The following is a 20,083-nucleotide window of genomic DNA, read 5'->3' as shown; positions in this document are numbered from 1 at the left end:
GCCCGTGCTAAATAAACTGTTTTTCTTAAACCTTACTGACTTCCACCAGTGTATGTGCTTATCATATGGACATACTAAATCACTTATACATCACACACTTGTGTTTTCCTCTGAATTGCGATCACCTCTGTATAATTCACATGACGGTGTACAGAGGTTACCTGCTAATAAGGGTGAATGTGAGGAAAAAAATGTCATTTAGAACCAAGTCTTTAGCTTATTATGTAAGTGCTCGATGTCAACCAGATTAATAAATGTGAACCAAACTGTAACAAATATTTGTAAGTCCTTTCACATATCTTTTTCTAAGATATGTGCTAATCAAACATTGCTGTCTTATTAAAGAAGAAGAAGCTGCTTTCCTTTGTGACAGTGGGCAGCCCCGTGTGTTTGATTTGGCAGAATCCCCCCTTCCTGGCACAACTCCAGGGGGGATTTGTGTCCACTACACTATGGAGGGACAAATGCTGCTGTCTTATTATCTTTGATAATTCAATAATCAGTTTTGATAAGTCAGTAATCACTAATGGTAAGTATTCCAATGTTTGAAATACAGTTTTAAACTTAAATTCACGAAAGCTATCAAGGAACTATGAAGAAGAAACTGTTGTGCTTTTATGCTCAAAATGTGCTTTAAAGATATCACCTGCAGTTGTCCTAGAGTCAGGCTTCACTATTGTATAATACCACACTTCACCACAAGAGCAGCGAATCACATTAACCTGTGGACTTTAACCAGACAGCTCATTAAAACATATTTTCATTTAGAATAACAGCCCAGAAAAGGCAACACCTCCCAGCACATGGGGGTGAAACACGGTCCTTTCAGCTGCTCTCAAAATTTCTATGTGGTTACCACAGCCCATTTAATTTATTCACCACATTTCAACACAAGAAAATTACACAACCTTCTGCCTATACATATGACAATGTGCAAAACTCAGAAATACAGTTGCATTTATTAGAATTATATACCGAGGAAAATAAAATAAAACGCTGGGACTTTTTCCCTCTGTTTGGCTTCAGTCTCATACACCTTGTCATTGTTTGGAAACTCCCAAAGATGTTTCCACTGGGGACCTTGACCACAGTGCTGCTGGAATTCATGCAAAATTTGCTGAAATAAGCAAGACCCTCTAAAAAGAGGCCTCGATGGCAGCGTGACATTCCAAACACGTTGTATATAGTTTAGCATTAAGAGCGCCTTCCAACAGGAAAGGTGGTTGTCAAGTAAATGATAAAAAAAAGGAATCAAAAAAATCACAAAGACATTAGTCTATACATTGAATAAATATGACAGTCATAGCTTGGTTTAAATTATATTTGAATTTAGCCATTTAAAAATGATTAAAATATCTGTTTTTAAAGTGATAAAGCCATTTTCTGATTCTTACCAAAAAAGGGAAAAAAAATTCTTTTAAGATATAGATTGATAGATAATTGATAGTTGATTGATAATTGATAGATAATAAATAACGTTTCCTTCCTTTTTCCTTCAAGAATGTTTCCTTCTTGAAGGAAAAAGCTTTACTTTGGATTCTTCTGCCTCTTGTTCTGTTCTCAGCCAGGATGAGCCCACACTGCTTCAATAATGTTGACGTTGCTTTGAAAGGTGTTTGGGGCCACTCTTATGCTGAAAAAAAGAAAGATCAGATATTTTGCAGATGCTATAATATGGTGGATGCAAATCTGAAAGTTGACAAGCCCTCCAGCGCCAAACCATGACAGTCTCCACCGTGTTTTTCAGATGACTGCAGACTTTCACTGTTGGACCTCTCCCCTGACAGCCTCCATACATACTGACAAGATCTGAAGCAAAAAACTTCCAATTTGGATCCATTCCTCCATCACACCTGCTGCCACTGAGTTTTAGTTCAGTTTTGGTGTTCTGGTGTAATTTAACCTCTTTAAGAGAATTAGAGAGATAGGAGCCAGTACAGAAATATCAGAGGTTATAATTTTGATCTTTAACCTCACAGCCCATGACATAAATCAGAGGGGGATTTATGTCATGACAAGAACAATGTCACAGGTCTAATGAAGCTCACTGTGCTGCCACCCTCACTGCACATTTTAAGTGAGTCTTTTTTTTTGTCACTCAGACTTATGGTCCCTATGATGGCCCCTGTATGCAGTTTTCATCCGAAACAGCCCTGCTCCTGACGCCCACCTTATTTCAAAGCCTATTTTCCCGTCCACTGAACTAAGAGTATTACCATGTGCGGCCAGGCAACGGCACTGCATTTCCACCTGAGCAACGCACGCATCCCTCGGCGGGTACGTTGACGCAAAATACACTGCTGTAATATGAACTGTCGGGAGCTACTGTTCGTGACTATTCCAATTCAGTGCGAACAGCAGCAGCGTGGGGGGCAGCGGGGTAATGTAGTGCAGCGGAAACAGAGCAGGCCCGACCAAAGAGCTCTCTTTTCTACAGGCCAATCCAAGCTGTTCTCAGTGAGCATCGTTAATCACCGCGGACACGGCGTCCTGATTAAGTTAGCTGCACGTGCATGAATAGGCGCGGATTGCGCCTTGTTTGTTTGTAATACATAAATAAACAGAGCGAAACAACACCTTCCTCTCTAAGCACCTCTAATAACGCGCTTCCGTTCCAACAGCCGAGAGAGCCGCTCCGTGTTTTACGAGCCTCTCCCCGCCGCAGTGGGAGGAAGTCGAACTACAAAGCAGACAGAGCCACTGTGCTAGCAAAAAACACCAAAAAAAAATATAGAGAAGGAGGCTTTAAGCCACACATGTGCCGTACTAGAGGCGACGAACACCTTAATTGAAACAAGCGGACTTGACCGACTGGCACTCAGTCAGAGGCTGCGGAAGGAGACTCGTTCAGAGGCTTGGAGCGTTTAAGCAGCCGAGTGGCTCTGCGAACGCCGAGAACCTGGTAGGCAGGAGGCGCGCGGGGCTGCTGCGGAGCAAGAAGACCTGATCTGAACGTTCAGTTTCACACCTCTGAGGCGCGCGCCAGCGTACTGTTAACCTCACCACTATAAATATTGTTTCTGGGTTTTTTTTCTTAACACTGCACGGACTAAAGAATTTGACAGTTTGCCTCGCCGCGCAGTCGGGCAGCCAGCGTTTACAGAGAGGAAGAAAAGTTAGCGTTTACCAAGCAGACTACTGGCCAGCGCTCCCTCCCCCTCCTCCATCATCAGCGTCACCCTCACCCCCACACTCAGTAACTCTGTGCTGGGTCTTTAGACAGGGAGGGTCCCCCTAACGTTCGGGGTAACCGAAGAAGCAGCTATGGGTTATTGTTTTGCATCTCTATCCTCGTTCTGACTTCACCGGACTGTCGAAGACTGTTTAGCGGAAACGCTGCAAGACTTCCCCAATACGAGTCTCCAGTGTCCTCGCCTCGGCCGTTAGCTTAACGTTGCTGAGAAAATCGCTGCTGTTTGTCTGCCTGCAAGTGACTGTCTTTGCAACGGGATTGATTTTATATGTCTGTTGAAGCGGAATATCCTAAAATAAGAGTGTCTGACTGGCCGCTCTGAATCCTGGTGGTTAGTTAGCCTCGTGGCTAGCAGGTTTCATTTTGCTAGCTAGCGTGGTAGCTAACTAGCGAACGAACCCAAATATCTATAGTGGCAGCGGCTAGAAACCAGTTAGCTATGTACCGCTGGATTTGGTTTGTGATCGCTTGATTCAATTCCTTTACACCTGGACAGAATTTGGCGACAAACCTCTGTCAGCAGTTTAACCGCATCTTTTCCGGTGACTTTTTTTGTGCGTGATTGACGAGACGATAAGGAAGGTTTGAGCCTTAACGCTGCACAGGAAAGCAGCAGCAGGGGCACAAACAGCAGCGCTGTGTGGATACTCTGGAATGCAAATCATGAATCCTGGCTTATCTTTAACCTCGGCTTGCACGCTTTTATTTACGCCAGGTCGCGCCTGACAGATTAGCGTTTTGCTGCAGGAGCACAAGACTACAAACGGGCACCTTGATGATCCACATCTAACCCGTTCAGCAGTGTCTCACCAGCCCCTCTGCACTGATCGTTAAGCCTGTCTTCTCACGGCGTGGCTGATTTTGTGTTGCAGAGAGGAGCAGGCAGTCCGCTAAGATTAGAACATTTTTTCGACAGTAGTGTTTACATTTTAAGGAACACCCCCCTGCCCCCTCCTTCCCTCATTCCCTTCTTCCTGAAGCACATGCCGCACTGGAGACAGACCAGTCGTTTGGACACAGGAGGACCAGGCAAGTCCCCGGAGACCTGTAGAGCCTGACAGAGCCCGTGTGTGGTGCATCGCACCTACCTGTGTGAGAAACATCACAGGTCCTTACTCTCGCCCCTTGCGCTACATGGAATCGCAAGGACTGTGGATCTAGCGGGCCTGCTTACTGCAGATATTTCGACTAACCCCTACCCTATGTCTTCCCTCGTAAGTTTCCTCTTTTACGTGACAACGATGGTAGTTTGAACAGACTTGGAGCTGCAGACAACGCCGCCGTTTCACAGCAGACGGTCAGCGCCGTCGTCCATTCATCCGGCCCCCACAGCGCGCCTTGGCCCTTGATGTGGGTCACATCTGGCCGAGGACGTTGTTTTTAAGCCCCTAAATCAGAAGCCACCCTTCCCGGCCCGGTTATTTAATCGATTTAGTCGTCCCAGGGTCGAAAGATGGCGGACCTTGAAGCGGTGCTCGCCGATGTCAGTTACTTGATGGCGATGGAGAAGAGCAAATCTACTCCAGCGGCCCGGGCGAGCAAGAAAATCATTTTGCCTGAGCCTAGGTAAGCACATCCATAGGGGCTTTGATGCTGGGCTTTTGTGTGTGTATGTGTGTGTTTTTGTGAAATGGATGACATTTTCTGTGCATGCTACACGACCATATATGGCGATGGAGGCGTGCTTCCTCTCAAACCTGTGCCTTACCTTTGATGGGGACTGAAATGACTGTAAAGCTTTTTCTCACTTTAGGTTTCTAAGAACATGCAGCAAACCCTGGCCTCGTAAAATCTGCATTTCAACCATCATTGTCATAGAGCTTAAAGTTAACAAGAAGTTAATCCAATGATCCACAGTGTTGGAGCTACCTGCACATTTTGTTTGCCATCGTTTCTGGTGTCCATTGCTTGTCAGACATGTTTTCTTTGCTCCCGGGCTTTCTTGACTAAAGGTCTGATCCTAAATCTGTGTCTTGTAGCCAGTGTAATTCATTCTTTGAAGCTGCTGAGTGTTGTCGGTGCTGCTGTAAATCCTTCTGATGCATCTTTATTACCACTCTATATAGCTGTTGATCTCATCTTTGCTGTTTGCAAGCGTCCAGCTCACCGAGGAGGGTGTTACTCAAGACTAAAGCTAGAGTCTTATTGAAATAGTACACCCCCAACACCTCTTACCATTTGTATATAATTGTACATCCTTTTGTCCCTGCAGCAGAGGCTTGAAAGTGTCGCTTCAGTCCAGGTTGTAGCGTGCAAGTTCATTGAAGGGGATGTGGTTGAAATTTGGTTATTGACATGGTTGCTTTTCATATGAGGTCTGTGAAAATTTCACAGCACCATTTGAGTTCAGTCAAATGCTAACTGTGTGAACAGCAGTTATGTGTGGATTAGATGTTAGCTGGATAGTTTGTACCACTGTCACTGATCTGATCTGAGCTCATTGTGCTTCCAGCTATTACCTTGTGCTCCACATTTCTTAATCACAAACGGGTTTTTCCTTACGGTTTTGAGGTTGGATTCTGGGGTGTTTTGTATTTATTTCCATGTTATTTTTGCATATGAAAGCTGCAAATGTCAGATTGACTCAGAGCTGGTCCTGACTTCTGTAGTCCCTTTCAGAATTCTTCTTTCCTGCTGACACAGTCACATCTGACACCCCAGTGCTTCCACTATGACTCTTCCTCCTTTAGATCACTTTGTCCATCTGTTGACGTGAGAATTAGCTGACATATTCAGAGTGAGCTTTAAATACAAGCTATAACTAATGTAAAATTAATACATCTTCTTATCGTAGTACACAGTATAACTCTGAGGTCTATTTTTTTAATGCAACATTTAATCTAGAATCTTAATATGAAGTCGGGTGTATATATACAGTTGTGTCTCTCTCTCTCTATCTATCTATCTATCTATCTATCTACCTATCTACCTATCTACCTACCTACCTACCTACCTACCTACATCTGTGTATATATGTATATTATAGCGACACCATGTGTTTGTGCACAATAACGAGTTAGGCCTGGCCATGTCTGACAGCAAGAGCTGTGTCAGTGTCCTGTGACGATGTAATACCAAGAGAAGAAGCTCCTACAGCAACCTCAACCAAAGCACAGGGCTTTACGAAATGAGCAAGAAATTGGTCCGATTAAAGGTGGAAACAAAAACACGTTTCACCACTGCATGTTGGCGTAATCAGTGTTGGGGTCATTATTTAAAAAAGAAACGTATTAAAAATAACGCTTTTCTCAAAAATAATGCACTATATTACTTAAGTACTCCCAGGAGAAAGTAATTCATTACACTACTCATTACATTACTTTCATGTTACTCTTTAAAATGCCCTGAAACACATTTTCAGTTGTTAACATTTTATCTAATTGTCTTTGTTTGACACTTTCAGATTCTTCATTCTGTATTTTTTTTGGGTGAGCTGAACAGATTTCTGTCACATATAAATTTTGGTGATGTTGAGTTACATATGGGTGGCGTACATTGAATGCGACACATTAAAACAACGCAAATGGAGAACATAACATTGCATCCACGGGACTATGAAATGATCATATGTAGATCTGTATTTGCACATACCTATGTTAATAATTTCAAATATATTTACTGTTGTAAATTTTATATATTTAGCTGCTCAGCTTTAAGTAATAATCCTCTTTAATCCTCTTCCAATAATCTGTGTAATTGGTCAGACGCTGCCAGCGTCAAGCCTGTCATGTGAACACGCTTGTGCCTTAGTGAGTTCATAACCAGCTTCATGTAAGAGTTATCCTGATTGCCATTGTTGGGGTAAGTGGATCCAGATAACAGAAAGATACCCGGGGTATCTTTAAGTCATTTCATAGTGCAGGTGCCTGTGACTAGCTGATGTGCTGAGGGGAAAAGAAGACTTTCAGTAGTAAGAAATCAATAAACAGTTGTAGAACTAAATATCAGTCCTGTCATTTATAGGAAAATCTGCACCTCATAGTGTGGTGAGAAATATTATCCTACTCTTTTCTTCATTCAGTGATGGAGGTGTGTAAAGTTTGAGTTAGCAGTAGAAGTTCAAAAAAGCATAATTTTGAATTTGTGTGTCCAATAATGTTGCTCTGCTGGTACTTTATCTTTGTTAATCTGGCGGCCCAGCAGAAAGACACTTGAATACGTGCTGCTAATTTTTTTCCAGCTGAAATGATTACATGAAAGCATATTCTCTGATAACCAATTGAATGCGTGTGCCTTGATCGTTGTTCATGTAGAGTGAATTAGGTCAAAAATCAGTCCTTGCTCCCTGTAACTCATTGATGTATTTACATGCCATAACAGCAGGAGGGCCCCGCCCTCTTGGCAGACTTTAGACACCTTCAGTGCACAAACAAAGGCTCTGACGCTCTGCAGAGAGTTCCCACCTCTGACAGGTCTGGCAGCAGTGGCCGGTGATTTCCTCTAACAGTCAGCTTGTCAGTGCTTCTGAAATGGGCTCAAATTAAAGCACTTTCATTATTTGTAACAAACCTAAACAAGTGAATCAGGAGGTTCATGTTGTTTCTGAAGCATCACTGTTGTAAAAGGTTGTAAGGAAGTTGATGTGCTGTTGTTTTCAGTTCATTCCAGTGTGGTATTAAAAGTAACTCGCAGAACCTGAAGCTCGTCTTAACCGTTAATCCATTACATTGAGCATTCAGTCACAGAATAACACAATAATTATGACTTGGAGATTCATGGCCCTTAAGCACCCAACCCTGCACTAACTCTGTGTACGTGATGGTGTGGCTAAAAAGGGCAGATGAAAAAAAGTTATCTGGGTGTTATTTATGCTCATTCTATCTTCTCTAAATGTACATGATTGAGTAGAGGGTGATTCAGAGACGGTGTTTGTGGAAACCAGTATCTGTGAAACGCTCTTTGTTTCATTGGCAGTGAAGGAGAATTAAAAACAATGTAAACCCAAAGATCAGAACCGGCATCATTTGGTTGCAAATTTTGTCCAATTTTATTTTTCCCCCAGAACAAAATAGTTCAGTTGCGAAATAATTTGTCTCCGGTTCAATTTCGATGCAGTTTATTTTAGAAAACACCAAATCAAAATAACAGTTCTCTCATGGTGCTTAAAGTTCAAGCTGATAGTAAGTGTATTCTGGTCCAGAGAGCTAAATCGGAAGCACTTTCAGAAAACATGAACAAATATACACAACAGAGCCAAAGAGAGCAAACTGCAGTCTTGCAGTAGCACATACACGTGCGTCAGTTACTAAACTTTTGGGCCTTCTTTGTGGCTGTCACAGATTTTAAAACATAGGCTTTTGCTTTATTTTAATGTGTGTTCCAGCCTTTGCTTTGAACATTGTTTAATAATTGAGACAATACCTTGCAGAGGACTAAATCTGTTTAGGGCTTTTAGATAATATCACACTTATATTTTATAGCAGCAGATTGGCTCATTGTTTGTGGACTGCTGCGTGGCAGCTGTAAGTGATGATACAAGAACACTAACATGTACCACTACAACAGTAAGTGCGTCTCCCATACAAAGACTTTACCTAGCCAGGCCACAGGTATACTTGTAGATCCATACATCAGCTGGAGAGAAGACCCAGTCCTCAGTAGGTGGATCAGAGAGAAACACAGCACTGAGTCAGTTCATGGCAGACATGGCAGCTTTCCTCTTTCAAAAGAGCCGCTCAGCAGTCAGACTCAGAAAAGGTCTTAGCCAGCTGTGTATTTGCGGTGATTCATTCAAACATTGGTTTGTGCGTTGGTTAAAGTGTTTTTTGTGATTAACCTTTGTGGTATTGTCCAAACAACTGGTGCGTTTGCCTGTTTGGTTTGGTTCTCCTGGTGTGGTAATGTGAAAGCTGCTGCAGTTTGTTGGGAGTGGAAACACAAAGCAAACACAGGACTTAGTGATCATGTGTGCAGCATGTAGTGTAGGTCTGGTCAGTTAACTGGATTTTTGAGTTTGTCTTGAAACAGTTACTTTTTGTGTTGATTTTTCATTCTGAAGCTTTTCCATGTTTCTGTATGGTGTGTAATTATTGGCGTGCACAAAAGTATAACCTTCTGTATTTCAAACATATTTACAGCACAGTATTGCAGTTGTAATCTCAGACATGACTGGTAATTGTGGAGTACAGTCTTTGTTATGAATGACACCCCCATCATTCATTCATTCATTCATTCATTCATATGGAATTTCTAAATAAATGCCCAAATAACTGCCACACATGGCTCTAAGATTGCTACCACATGGCAATTCTTGTTTTAAGATAAATATTAGCTGCTGTGTTGCAGCTTCCCTTGGACCTCTGTGTTTTCTGTTTGGCTGGCTCAGTGGCCATTTAGCATCAGTCCTTGGTTTGGTGGCTTCTCAACCGAGTCCTGTGTCTCACAGGTGAACGAAGTGTGACGTCTCCTCTCCCCTCACTTAGCCTGGAACAGCTCACGGTTCTTGCTCTGCATTTTTTTTCTGGATTTAATTTCTATGTATTTGGAACTCACCAAAGAATTAATTTTCCATATTTGTGTTTTTCTGTAGCACATAGGTTTTGAGTGGTCAGATTTTTACTGAGATTTTACTTCATTACGATTCTTCATTCTGTATTTAGGCATGAGTCGAACAAAATGCTGTCACATATAAATTTTGGTGATGTTGAGTTACATATGGGTGACGTACGTTGACACATTAAAGAAATGCAAATGGAGAACATAACATTGCATCCACAGGGACTATGAAATGATCATATATATAGACCTGTATTGGGATGTACCTATATTATTATTTTCAAATGTATTTATTGTTGTAAATTAGTCTGCAGTTGTCCTGATCACCTTGTGGCAGAAAAATAATATTTAGCCATAATTAAGCCTATATCTTCAATCTCACCTGGGAGTGAAAAGGAATCTTTAAACTGACAGCCCCCAGCATCCACCCCACTGATGACAGATGACGCAACATCTGACATGCGCTGATGAGTTCCAAATTCATATTTGTGTGTGCGAGACCAAGCACCGAGCTGAGTATATTATTAAAACAGTGTGGTGCGGTGTATACACATAATAAAATCAAATCGTCAGCAACCATTTTTTCTGGGATTAAAATCACTTGAACAATGGGTTCCATAAACATGCTGATTTTCCAGCAGCTGGAGAGCCGTGGTGCTGTTTCTAAATTGCAGACCCTTACTTGATTGGATGACCATTAGCTGTTTTTTTTTTTTTTTTTTTTTCTTTTTCAAATCTGTAAATCTGTATTAGGAAGAGCTGTAGAGGTTCTTAGAAAAATGAAATGGCAAACCCAGGTGCTGGTATGTTATTGATCAGAACTGAGCTGCTCTGCGGTTGCACAGGAGCACTCTGTTAGAGTGGATGACCTTTGTGCTCGTCTCCACAAACAGAGCAAAGCTTTAGCACTCAGTGTAGACTTACCAGTGAAACTGTATGCCGGGCTAATTGAGTTCACTCATTAGACATTTAGTCTTCAGGGAAACATGGAGGCTGCAAGTTAATCCAAGGATTGGCAGCTCCGCTCCATGTAAAGACCACATCAGGTTGAATCCTGTAACAAGCGGAGGCGTTTCTGTATGAGGAAACAAACCACACAATCGATCATTAGTGTAATGTTTTTGTGAGAGTGGTTTATCAAATGATTCTGTGCTAGATATGATCTTTATTATTTATTACATTACACATTACCATAAAGGAGCCGCAGAGATAAAAGGTTCAGCTAATGGACCTGTGAAAGCAGTGTAACACAGCTGATGAGTAAACCAGTCAGTGAAGCCAGGCTGAAAATGTGCCTCCAACATGTCAGTGAGGACATTAAGAGAATAAGCTGTCCAATACAACTGCATGAATTATAACTGTAAACACAAACAAGTTTGCGATGAAGAGCTCTGGTTTGTATTTAAGTGGACCTGCAGAGGCACTGCTTATTTCCTGAAGTGCTCATGAAGTCAGCTTGAACACACTCATTTATATCTCCCATTTGACAAAGTTAATGGGAGTTGGAAATAATAAAGGATCAGACTATTATGTAGCCTGACACAGAATGCTATCTTGACAAAATTCAGTGATATAAACTTGGACTTGACTAACAGGGCTGTATCTGTGTCTCACCCACATGCTTCATGTGCATCCTCGATTACTGCATTTCCTCGAAAAGTGGTGAGACCGTTGGATGTGCCTGTAGGTCATAGTGTTTCCAGCCCTTCCTCCTATCTACCACATACCTGGTAGAGTCTGTGACTGCAGGCTTGGGTTGTGCCACTGAACAACAAGCTAGAGGATAGTGATCAAATGTAGATTGCTAATTTAATATGCCTTTTAAAACTAGTTTGTTCCTTCATTTATACATTTATCTTTTGTTTAGTTCCTAGTTTTTAATTTCCTGTCCGCACCATTACATACAGCCAGTACTTGTTTGTGTGTACGCGTGCACTATAGAGAGCATAAGAGCTGGACAGAGTGTTTGTGGCATCACACACTTTCTGAAGCTTCTTTCAGCTGCAGCCATTATGGTTCTTTGGAGCCAGAAGTGAGCTCATTAGGATCATGTTCGCAGCTGCATGCAGAAACTGAGTAGGAGATTTATAGACACACATCTTCTAATTAATGCAAGTGCAAAACTAATAAAATGGAGAAATGTGACCTGGCAATACTGTAGCACAACTTGTTGGATGGTCTGCACCAAACAGCAAGCATGACTTATCTCAGATGAGCCCTTAGAAACACTCAAACAGGCACCAACAGCACACACCGTGAAGGGGTCTGCTTCAGTGACTCAGAAGCCCCATTTCCATTAGTACCATCTTGGATTGAATCGCCATGGTTCGCCACGGTTTTTAGGCTTTTCCATTAGGTCATAGTACCTGGTACTAGGTATTAAAATAGTACCTGCTCGACCGGGGTTCCAAGCGGTCCGAACGGGTACTAAAATGTGACGTCATCAGACGTCAGTGGCGTTACTCAACGAGTCGTGAGAGCGTCTTGTTCACGAACAACCCAACTAATATTCTCCTCAGTTTTACTACAGTGCTGGGGATGTTCCTTTCTGCGGGAGTCAAAATGTTTTATACACAGAAGCCCAGGTATTGTCTATGTGTTGGAGTGTGATTGTGCGTATGTTGAATGTTTTCAGAGGAATGTGGAATGGTTGAATGGAATGAATCATGACAAATGTGAAGGGCAAGTAAAAGAGACAGGCTTTTCTGTTTAAAAAAAAAGCAGAACTTGATTAAAAGTGCATGCGTGCGTGCGTGGGAATGGGCAACCAGTAATGCATGCACGGCTGTAACAGTCGTGCATGTGTGAAGCTTCCTGCAGCATACTTGCAGAGGCCGGAAGGTTGCACTTAAATGTGGCACTTTGGAGATAGCATGGTGCTGCCACATTCTCAGCGGGCCACGCTGAGTCCTCTGGCAGTGAGGCGAGACTTTGACGGCAACACTGGCGGCAGCTGAGAAGAAAAGTGTGGGGGATGGCGACAGGATGACCTGCTGTTATGTTACAGAGATCAAGTTAATGCTGACTGAGTCTTAGCCAGAGCTGGCCTCACCAGTAACGGCCCTCAGCCAATCACATCTTCCAATTCCTGTCTCCAGCTAAAGTACAAAAAACAACTGCCTTCTCTCTATGAGACACAGAGTTCAGGGTGGTGTCTGTTCCTGTGTGCAGACGTGAAATATTAAATATGAAGGGAAAAACACACTTATTTAACATTTTTATATTTTTGCAGTGGTGCATGCTGGTCATTGTTGTATAGTCAAATGATAGACCAGCATGTCATTCAGAATCCCGTTCCTCTGGTCTTATTTATGTTGTTTTTCCCATGGTCTGTGCTGCTAGGAACATGCAGCAGGGAGCGGAGCAAAGACGGGCTCAGTTTTACAGTGGACAGCAGTGTTAGTACATGTCACTGTTTTCCTTTTCAGTATAAAAAGACGTCAATATGCCGAAGCATCCTTGCTAACACAGTATGAGTCTAAATGAAAAGCTCATATTTGATAACACTGCATGAGCCCCACTGTTACCCAGCTGAGCATTGTGGTTGTTACTGAGAAGAAATATTTGGTTAGCCTAATGTTAGTGTCATGCAGGCAGGTCAGACTTAGACGAGTTGCATACATACTGTTTGTGGACTCAACCCAAACCCCAAAACATCTGCACTAATGCTGACATTTGGAGGATTCCTGCTGAGTCAATAAGGAATCAGACCTATAAGTGGAATCTTTAACAGTTTTCATATGAATAAAATCCATCCTGTGTGTCATTGTTGGTCTCTGGTGAGACTGCCTCTATGGTCAGTAGTCTGTGTTGTTCTCTGCAGCCCAGTTGAGCATGCTTTGCCACATGGACCAGTTCTCCACCTGCTGCTGTTTCAAAAATAGGGAGCATGTCTTTGATGTCTTTGTCACGCTTGAGTCATGATTAGGGCTGGGCCATTTCATACTGTTCACGGTAATACCGGTATAATGTTGGGCAACGATAAGAAAATGAAATATCGCGATAGAATACGGGTAAAACGCACATGCGCAGTGCCTTTGTTTTCATATGCACATGTTGGAAAAAGCATGGCGGCGACGGAGAATGAGAAGGGCGAAAGCGGATCGTTGAATGAAACGGATGAACCAGAATTGGTTTGTAAAAATGCTGCAACTTCAGTGTGGAACTGGTTTAGCTTTCGTCCGTCAGATACACAACAAAGCACTATTTTTGGTAGAGCATGCTAGCGGGCCGTCGTTATTACCGTGTTTTTTGGAAAATACGGCACACTTAAAATCAATCCTTTGATTTTTCTGAAAATCGACAGTGCCCCTTATAATCCTGTGTGCCTTATGTATGAATTCTGGTTGTGTTTACTGACCTCGAAATGATTTTATGTACACGGCGCTCGAAAATCTGTCAGATGTTTTAGCACGACTTTGCTAAGCTACGCACCCGCACTGCTTGATGGATTGTCGGAGCATTACGGCTATCGTAGGCAGGAGCCTCGCGGAGTGATACGTACTGTGTGTGCTTCAACATAATATTACCATATTGTGTGTGTATAACCTCTTTTTAAGTTTTGTGGATATTATACATGGTTATGCTGAGGATATGTCGGCCAATTTCCACTGGAAATACCTTTTGGTTAAACTGTCAGCAAGGAATTTGCATTTGCACTGTTAAATTTCTATATAACTTTAATGCACATAAAAAAACAGCTGCTTGTTTAAGTGAAAATATATTGGTGTTTTTTTTGGGGGGGGAGGGGGGGTTTGCACTAATAAAGTTGTGGAGTTGTAAAGTATTTTGTCTAGTGTCAATTATATCGTCAGTTATGGCAAATTTTCAAATATATATCGTGATAAATATTTTTGGTCATATCGCCCTGCTCTAGTCATGATGACTTACGACCCCTCTGCCAGGCTCCTGCAGCCAGTGATTTTTTTTTCACTGATAGATGCATCATTTCAACTGTGCTAACCAGTTGTTGCAGATCAGTTTTTTAATTTTGCAGTTTGTACTCTGCATTGAGATGTCATTAAAATCTGTTGTTGAGCCAAACAGTAAATTGTGCAAGAATCCCATAAGCTCTTAATCCTGAAAGTGCCATTGTTAATATTTTTGCTTTTCAGACAGCACTGAGATATTGCTATTTAATACAGCATTTAATGGACTATTTCTATCCAGTTATAAAGTAAAACCACTTTTTCCAGAGTGAATTAATCGAGAATGATTGCAGATCTGAAAATTGCTCAGGTTTTCTTATAAGTGGCTGTCTTTGCCCCCTCTGAATCCACTTGAGGCTGAGCAGCAGCCAGAAAAACAAGTTTTGGCAAAGTGAGTTTTCCTGTTAAAGACAGTAATTACATGTCTGCAGGCTCAAATGAGCTGAAACAAGTGTTCCTTCCACCTACTCAGGTCCTGTTTGTATTGTCAGGTATAAACTAAGCTTTCTTGAGAAATATTGACAGAGCAAATAAAATGTTAGTTGTTGCTCTCCCACAGCGTGAGAACTACAGACATGGGCTGAAAATGTCTGAAGCAGGTTTGAGTTGGGTCAGAACCTTGGCACTGTGCAGTATGTTATCAGCACAGTTCAATTACATGCCCACACAGCCGGCTACAGAAATGCTAGTGACAAGCTGTTAATATGTTAAATATTTACACATGTGCATACTTCCTGGAGCCTGGAATGGTCACCAGCACAGTGTTGTTATAGCGTCAGAGTGCAGATTAACAGCTAATGAAAGCCAGCCGTTTGTGCCTCTTACACTGGCACTGACCCACCGCCAAACCAGGCCAAAGCAAATGCAGAGACATGATCCGAGTTAACCTATTTCAGAATCCTTTCCTGTGTGAGACCTTTTAATGCAGAGCTGAAAGTCAGACCTCACACATGTTGGTTTTGTAACCCCTTTACCCACCTGCAGCTTGTTACTGCGACTAGCATCACTTCTGCTTAGTACAGGCTGAGCTTCAATGTAATAGCAAGTGTGTACCAAACCTGTTTTTTCTGCAGTGAAATGCAGTCAGGGGGTGTAGCGAGGTAAAGAATCAGGTCACCTAACATTGGGAGGGTCTCTGCCTCCAGGGCGCTACTTTGTCGCTGCAGAAATCACCGTTGAGTGGCTTTGATAAAGGTCGCAGAGGAGGCAGCAGAAGATTTTGTTGAATTGTGTTGTAATGGTTGTGCTAGTGGGTGCTGAGATTGATGATGATCAGGGTGAGTGGTGACAGCTTGCCAGTTAAGGTGATGTTTGTCTAATTTCCTCTTTGAGGTCTTAAGTTCTGAGATTCATAAGAAATGAAAGCTTCCTCACAGCAGGGGCATATTCAACCTGTAAACACGCCCGACACTTGCAACACGGATGTATCTCGATGCGTACGGGTGATCGATCAATCATCATCAGTGAGAAATCAGGAGGTGATATTTCTGTCTGCTGTACTGACTTGAAAAAAAGAAATTGGAGTGTAATGTAGACACACTTGTTTATCTCGCCTCTAATTCCAAAATAAGTTGTGTGAGGTGAGGTCGTGGCGACACACTGACACAAGACTGGAGGAGATGTGTGTTTAAGCTGATATCAGTCGTCTTCTGTCAGCTACATCCATCATTGTTATAGGTCATCTAAAAACCTAAAAGTGTCCCGGGTTTTTAGTATCTCTGCTTTGTGGCTCATTGGTTGATCCTCAGTACCTGGATGTACTGGTCCCACCGGCTGGTTATCATGCTTAAAGATGGAGAAATAGGATGTATTATTATTTCGATACCTGCCCAGTGCAATGCTAGACTTTTGAACACCGCCTCTTGCAGCCACGGTCCTCCTCAGAAATGTGTGGGGACTGTTGAGACTGTGGACAAAGCGGATAAAGACGCACAATAAGTGAAGGTAGTGCCTACAAGCGTTAACGCTACATTCATACCCTTCTGACACCATGCCACTCACAGATTGTCAGTGTCATGGGGATGCCTGTAAATAATACTGCTTTATTTCTGTCTTTTTGCCCACAGTCACTGTCAGTCACACTGCATTTCTACACTGGGAGGCTCTTTGTTTTCTGATCTGCTCCGGTCATCTGCTCCTGTGAGCTAATGCTGCTGCTGTTATTGGGGGCTGCACTGGTATAAAACAATGGAAGCTGTTCACATCGATGTCTATGCATCTGTGACACCATCCTGACAGTGTTGTGAGACTGTGCTTCTGAGGGTTTATCTTTCCGCCACAAACGTGTGTTTGCTCAGTGTTGTATGTGGCACTGCAGTTGGTGATCTTTCAAATCTTGAGCAGTCAAATGCAGATTATGTGCTTGGTTTCTTCCAACATGCTCTTCATTTGATTTTAATACACTATGTTTCATTAGCAAACTCAATGCTAACCTCACTAACTAGATACAGTGTAGCAGTCTCTCGCGCCCCCCCCTCCACCCCACACACACATGTGTTTACTGTCCAATAAGGCATGACTTGTACAGTAAATATTACCAGCTGCTTTTATGTGGTGCAGTTAAGCGCGAATAATCCAGAGTCAGCTGCTAATGATTCAGTGGGGCACACAAACCTCTAAAAGAGGAAGTGTCTACTTCCTAGGTTCTTGTTCCTGTTGCTGTGGCTGCAGTTGATGTTCATTCCCACTTTCCCATGAAAATCAGCCCAAACAAGCCCAGGATGCAGAGCACTGGGCTGCTGGCTAATTTTACCATCTCAGCTCTGGCCGTTACAGCATGTTTCTCACGTAATGTCATGCTCACGTTGCCTGAGAGTTGTCCACCATATTGGGTGTGATGTAACGTTGAACAAAATTTGTGTATACCTTGGTCTTGTTGTTGGTGTCTGACTTGCTGTGGCCTGTTAGTGTTTCCACTCTCTGGTCCAGATAGGTTCTGTTTTTGTATTTTCAGAGTAATCCTCCATGGGGAGAAACTGCTACTGTGCTGGTTTATTCAGGGTTCAGCCTGCTGTAGTTTTTGCCTTTTTAAGTTGCTCTACAACATAACTAGATAAAGTTGTGTGGGAATAAGACCTGGGAAGTCTGTATGCAGTGAGTATTTCCTTTTCAGTCACCTTTTTCACTCAACATGCGTTAATAGACCTCTGCTGAATCACACTTGTTATTAATCTCTCGCTCTATTCCACAGCATGTCCTTCATCCTGTTTTCTTTCTCTCACCCCAAATGGTCGCAGCAGATGGCCCCGCCCCTCCCTGAGCCTGGTTCTGCTGGACGTTTCTTCCCGTTAAAAGGGGTTTTTTACTTCCCACTGTCGCCAAAGTGCTGCTCATAGGGGGTCATATGATTGTTGGGCTTTTTTCTCTGAATGTATTATTGTAAGGTCTACCTTACAATATAAAGCGCCTTGAAGCGACTGTTGTTGTGATTTGGTGCTATATAAATATAATTGAATTGAATTGAAAATTGAATTGTAGCTTGCATAGCACCCCTTTTTTCAGTTGGGCATGAAGTCGTTTAGTTGTAGTCGTAGCTTGGGTGTGTGTGTGGCTGTCTTATGGTATGTATGCTGTAATTCATGCAAATGTTTGATGGAAGTGCCTTTGTAGCCAGTGGACAGTGCTTTGGTTGATGCTGGGTGTGTGCACTGGAAGTTTAATTTGTTGTTTTCATTTGTAGACAGAAACGACAAATGTTAATCGACTTATCGTTTTAGTGCATCGTTTCCTTTTTACACATGAAAAAATTTAAAGCCTGCGTTTTTTTTTACATATTCTAATGTGTTTTAGTTAACTCTTGAATATGAATCATTCACATGCTTAGAAATAGACTGAAAATACCATTTCAATAGGAGAGTGCTCAGTATTTTACACTGATACATTGTTTTGTTGAAAAGCTAACTATTGTGGTGTGTCCCATTTATGAGTTATGCACTGTAATGCATTGAGAAATGATGCACAAGTCTGATAAGGTCGCTGCTATTGTATCATCATCTTGGCTACTGCAGTTAAGGGTTCACCTCGCACATGCTCAGTGTGTGCATGCAGAGGTGTTTGTAGGTGAAGCCTTCCTCTGCTGTTGTTGTGTATGAAGTGAGCTGGTGAAGTGTTAATGGGCCTATGGAGGGGGCGCTAATTGATTCATTCTCCCTGCTCTCATTTTCATTAACACCTGCTCCCAGGGTAGCGTGTATCTCTCCAGGTTCTGCTGTAGCCTCCCTTGTGTCCTTGTCCCTTTCCTGCTGTGTGGGGACGGGTAGCAGGGAGAGTTCCAAACCTGGGACTGATCTCTGACGGGAGGCTGGGACTGCTGTCGCTGAGCTGCTGTTGCATGTAGCTTAGTGAGCTGCTAACTGTGCTGCATATTAATCTGCTTCTTCCTCTCCCCACCACCTTGTGTTCACAGCATTCGCAGTGTGATGCAGAAGTACCTGGAGGAGAGAGATGAACTGACATTTGACAAAATTTTCAATCAGAAAATTGGTAAGTCTCAACCTTTTCATTCTGCTAAAGCGTAAAAGAAATGCATACCGTAGGTTACTAGGATTCAGCAGCATTTCTCTAGAGAGGAAGCGATGGCTCCTGTAGCAGGAAGTTCTGCTTTTTCACATCTCACATTACAGTATTATTACTCCAAAAATCTCCCTCAGTGCAGAAAACCAACAAAGAAACTATTGGAGAAGTGGATGAATGTATAGCAGAACATATTGTGATGTGTATGCATTTAGGATGCATTGTTGGAATGTTTTATTTATTTTTTATTTTTTTTGTTGTAATGATGATTCATTTATTCATTTTTGAAGTCAAACTGAGAACATAAACGCCATTGGTCTCCAGTGGCTGAAGCTTCTAATGGAGTTGGTTTTGCTTTTGGTTTCATTGAACTTGTTGGGACATGATGTGTGAACAGGCTGTTAATGGTAGCTAACACTCTACTTATGGTACAGTGTGTTTAAGCATTAGCATTTACCCCATATGGGCCCTGTGACCAGTTACTTAGGCACGCTTTACACTTTACACTTTCTGCTTTGAGGTTTCATTTAGCTTCCACCCACAGATTTACTAACAGATACACACTGCCGTTTTTCCTATTGAAGGTGTTTTTCAGTTTTTCTAAAGCTTTGCTACCGTGGTCCAACACTGTTTGATTGGTTTGTCACTCCACCACTTGTAATGTCCCAGTAAAATAGAACGGTTAGTTGTGTTTGCCGTTAATTATAAACGAAAATGAATAAATCACTCCACTGTTATTGTCAGCATTTAATTTGAGTGAAGTAAGAGATACTGGATTTAACTCTGTGAGTATATGTGTAACAGGCTTCACTATTTGTCTTACTGAAAGGAAAGGCTTTTGGTTACTGCAGAACTACAGTAACCACTCCTTGTGTTCACAGCAAAGCTAGTTGGTGTTGCCTCAACTGTCTCAGTTTATCTACCAAGCCAAATCTGTCTGAGTGCTGTCTGTCAG

At 42.3% G+C, this 20,083-nt stretch overlaps 1 protein-coding gene across 1 annotated transcript in view; it reads left to right on the top strand.

Annotated features, from left to right (window-relative positions):
- The first annotated feature begins 2,680 nt into the window (after window positions 1-2,680).
- The window catches only part of grk3 (G protein-coupled receptor kinase 3), a 69,386-nt gene continuing 51,983 nt past the window's right edge, over window positions 2,681-20,083 (top strand). Inside the window, exons 1-2 of the mRNA XM_084936115.1 lie at window positions 2,681-4,759; window positions 19,022-19,098. Of these exons, the coding sequence (XP_084792241.1) occupies window positions 4,647-4,759; window positions 19,022-19,098 (190 nt within the window). The 5' untranslated portion in view covers window positions 2,681-4,646. The remainder of the gene's footprint in view (window positions 4,760-19,021; window positions 19,099-20,083) is intronic.

The sequence above is a fragment of the Perissodus microlepis genome, chromosome 7 (genome assembly GCF_051167445.1).
Source record: "Perissodus microlepis isolate ML-2025 ecotype Zambia chromosome 7, ASM5116744v1, whole genome shotgun sequence".
Classification (NCBI taxonomy): domain Eukaryota; kingdom Metazoa; phylum Chordata; class Actinopteri; order Cichliformes; family Cichlidae; genus Perissodus; species Perissodus microlepis.
This window is presented reverse-complemented; position numbering and strand designations above follow the sequence as displayed.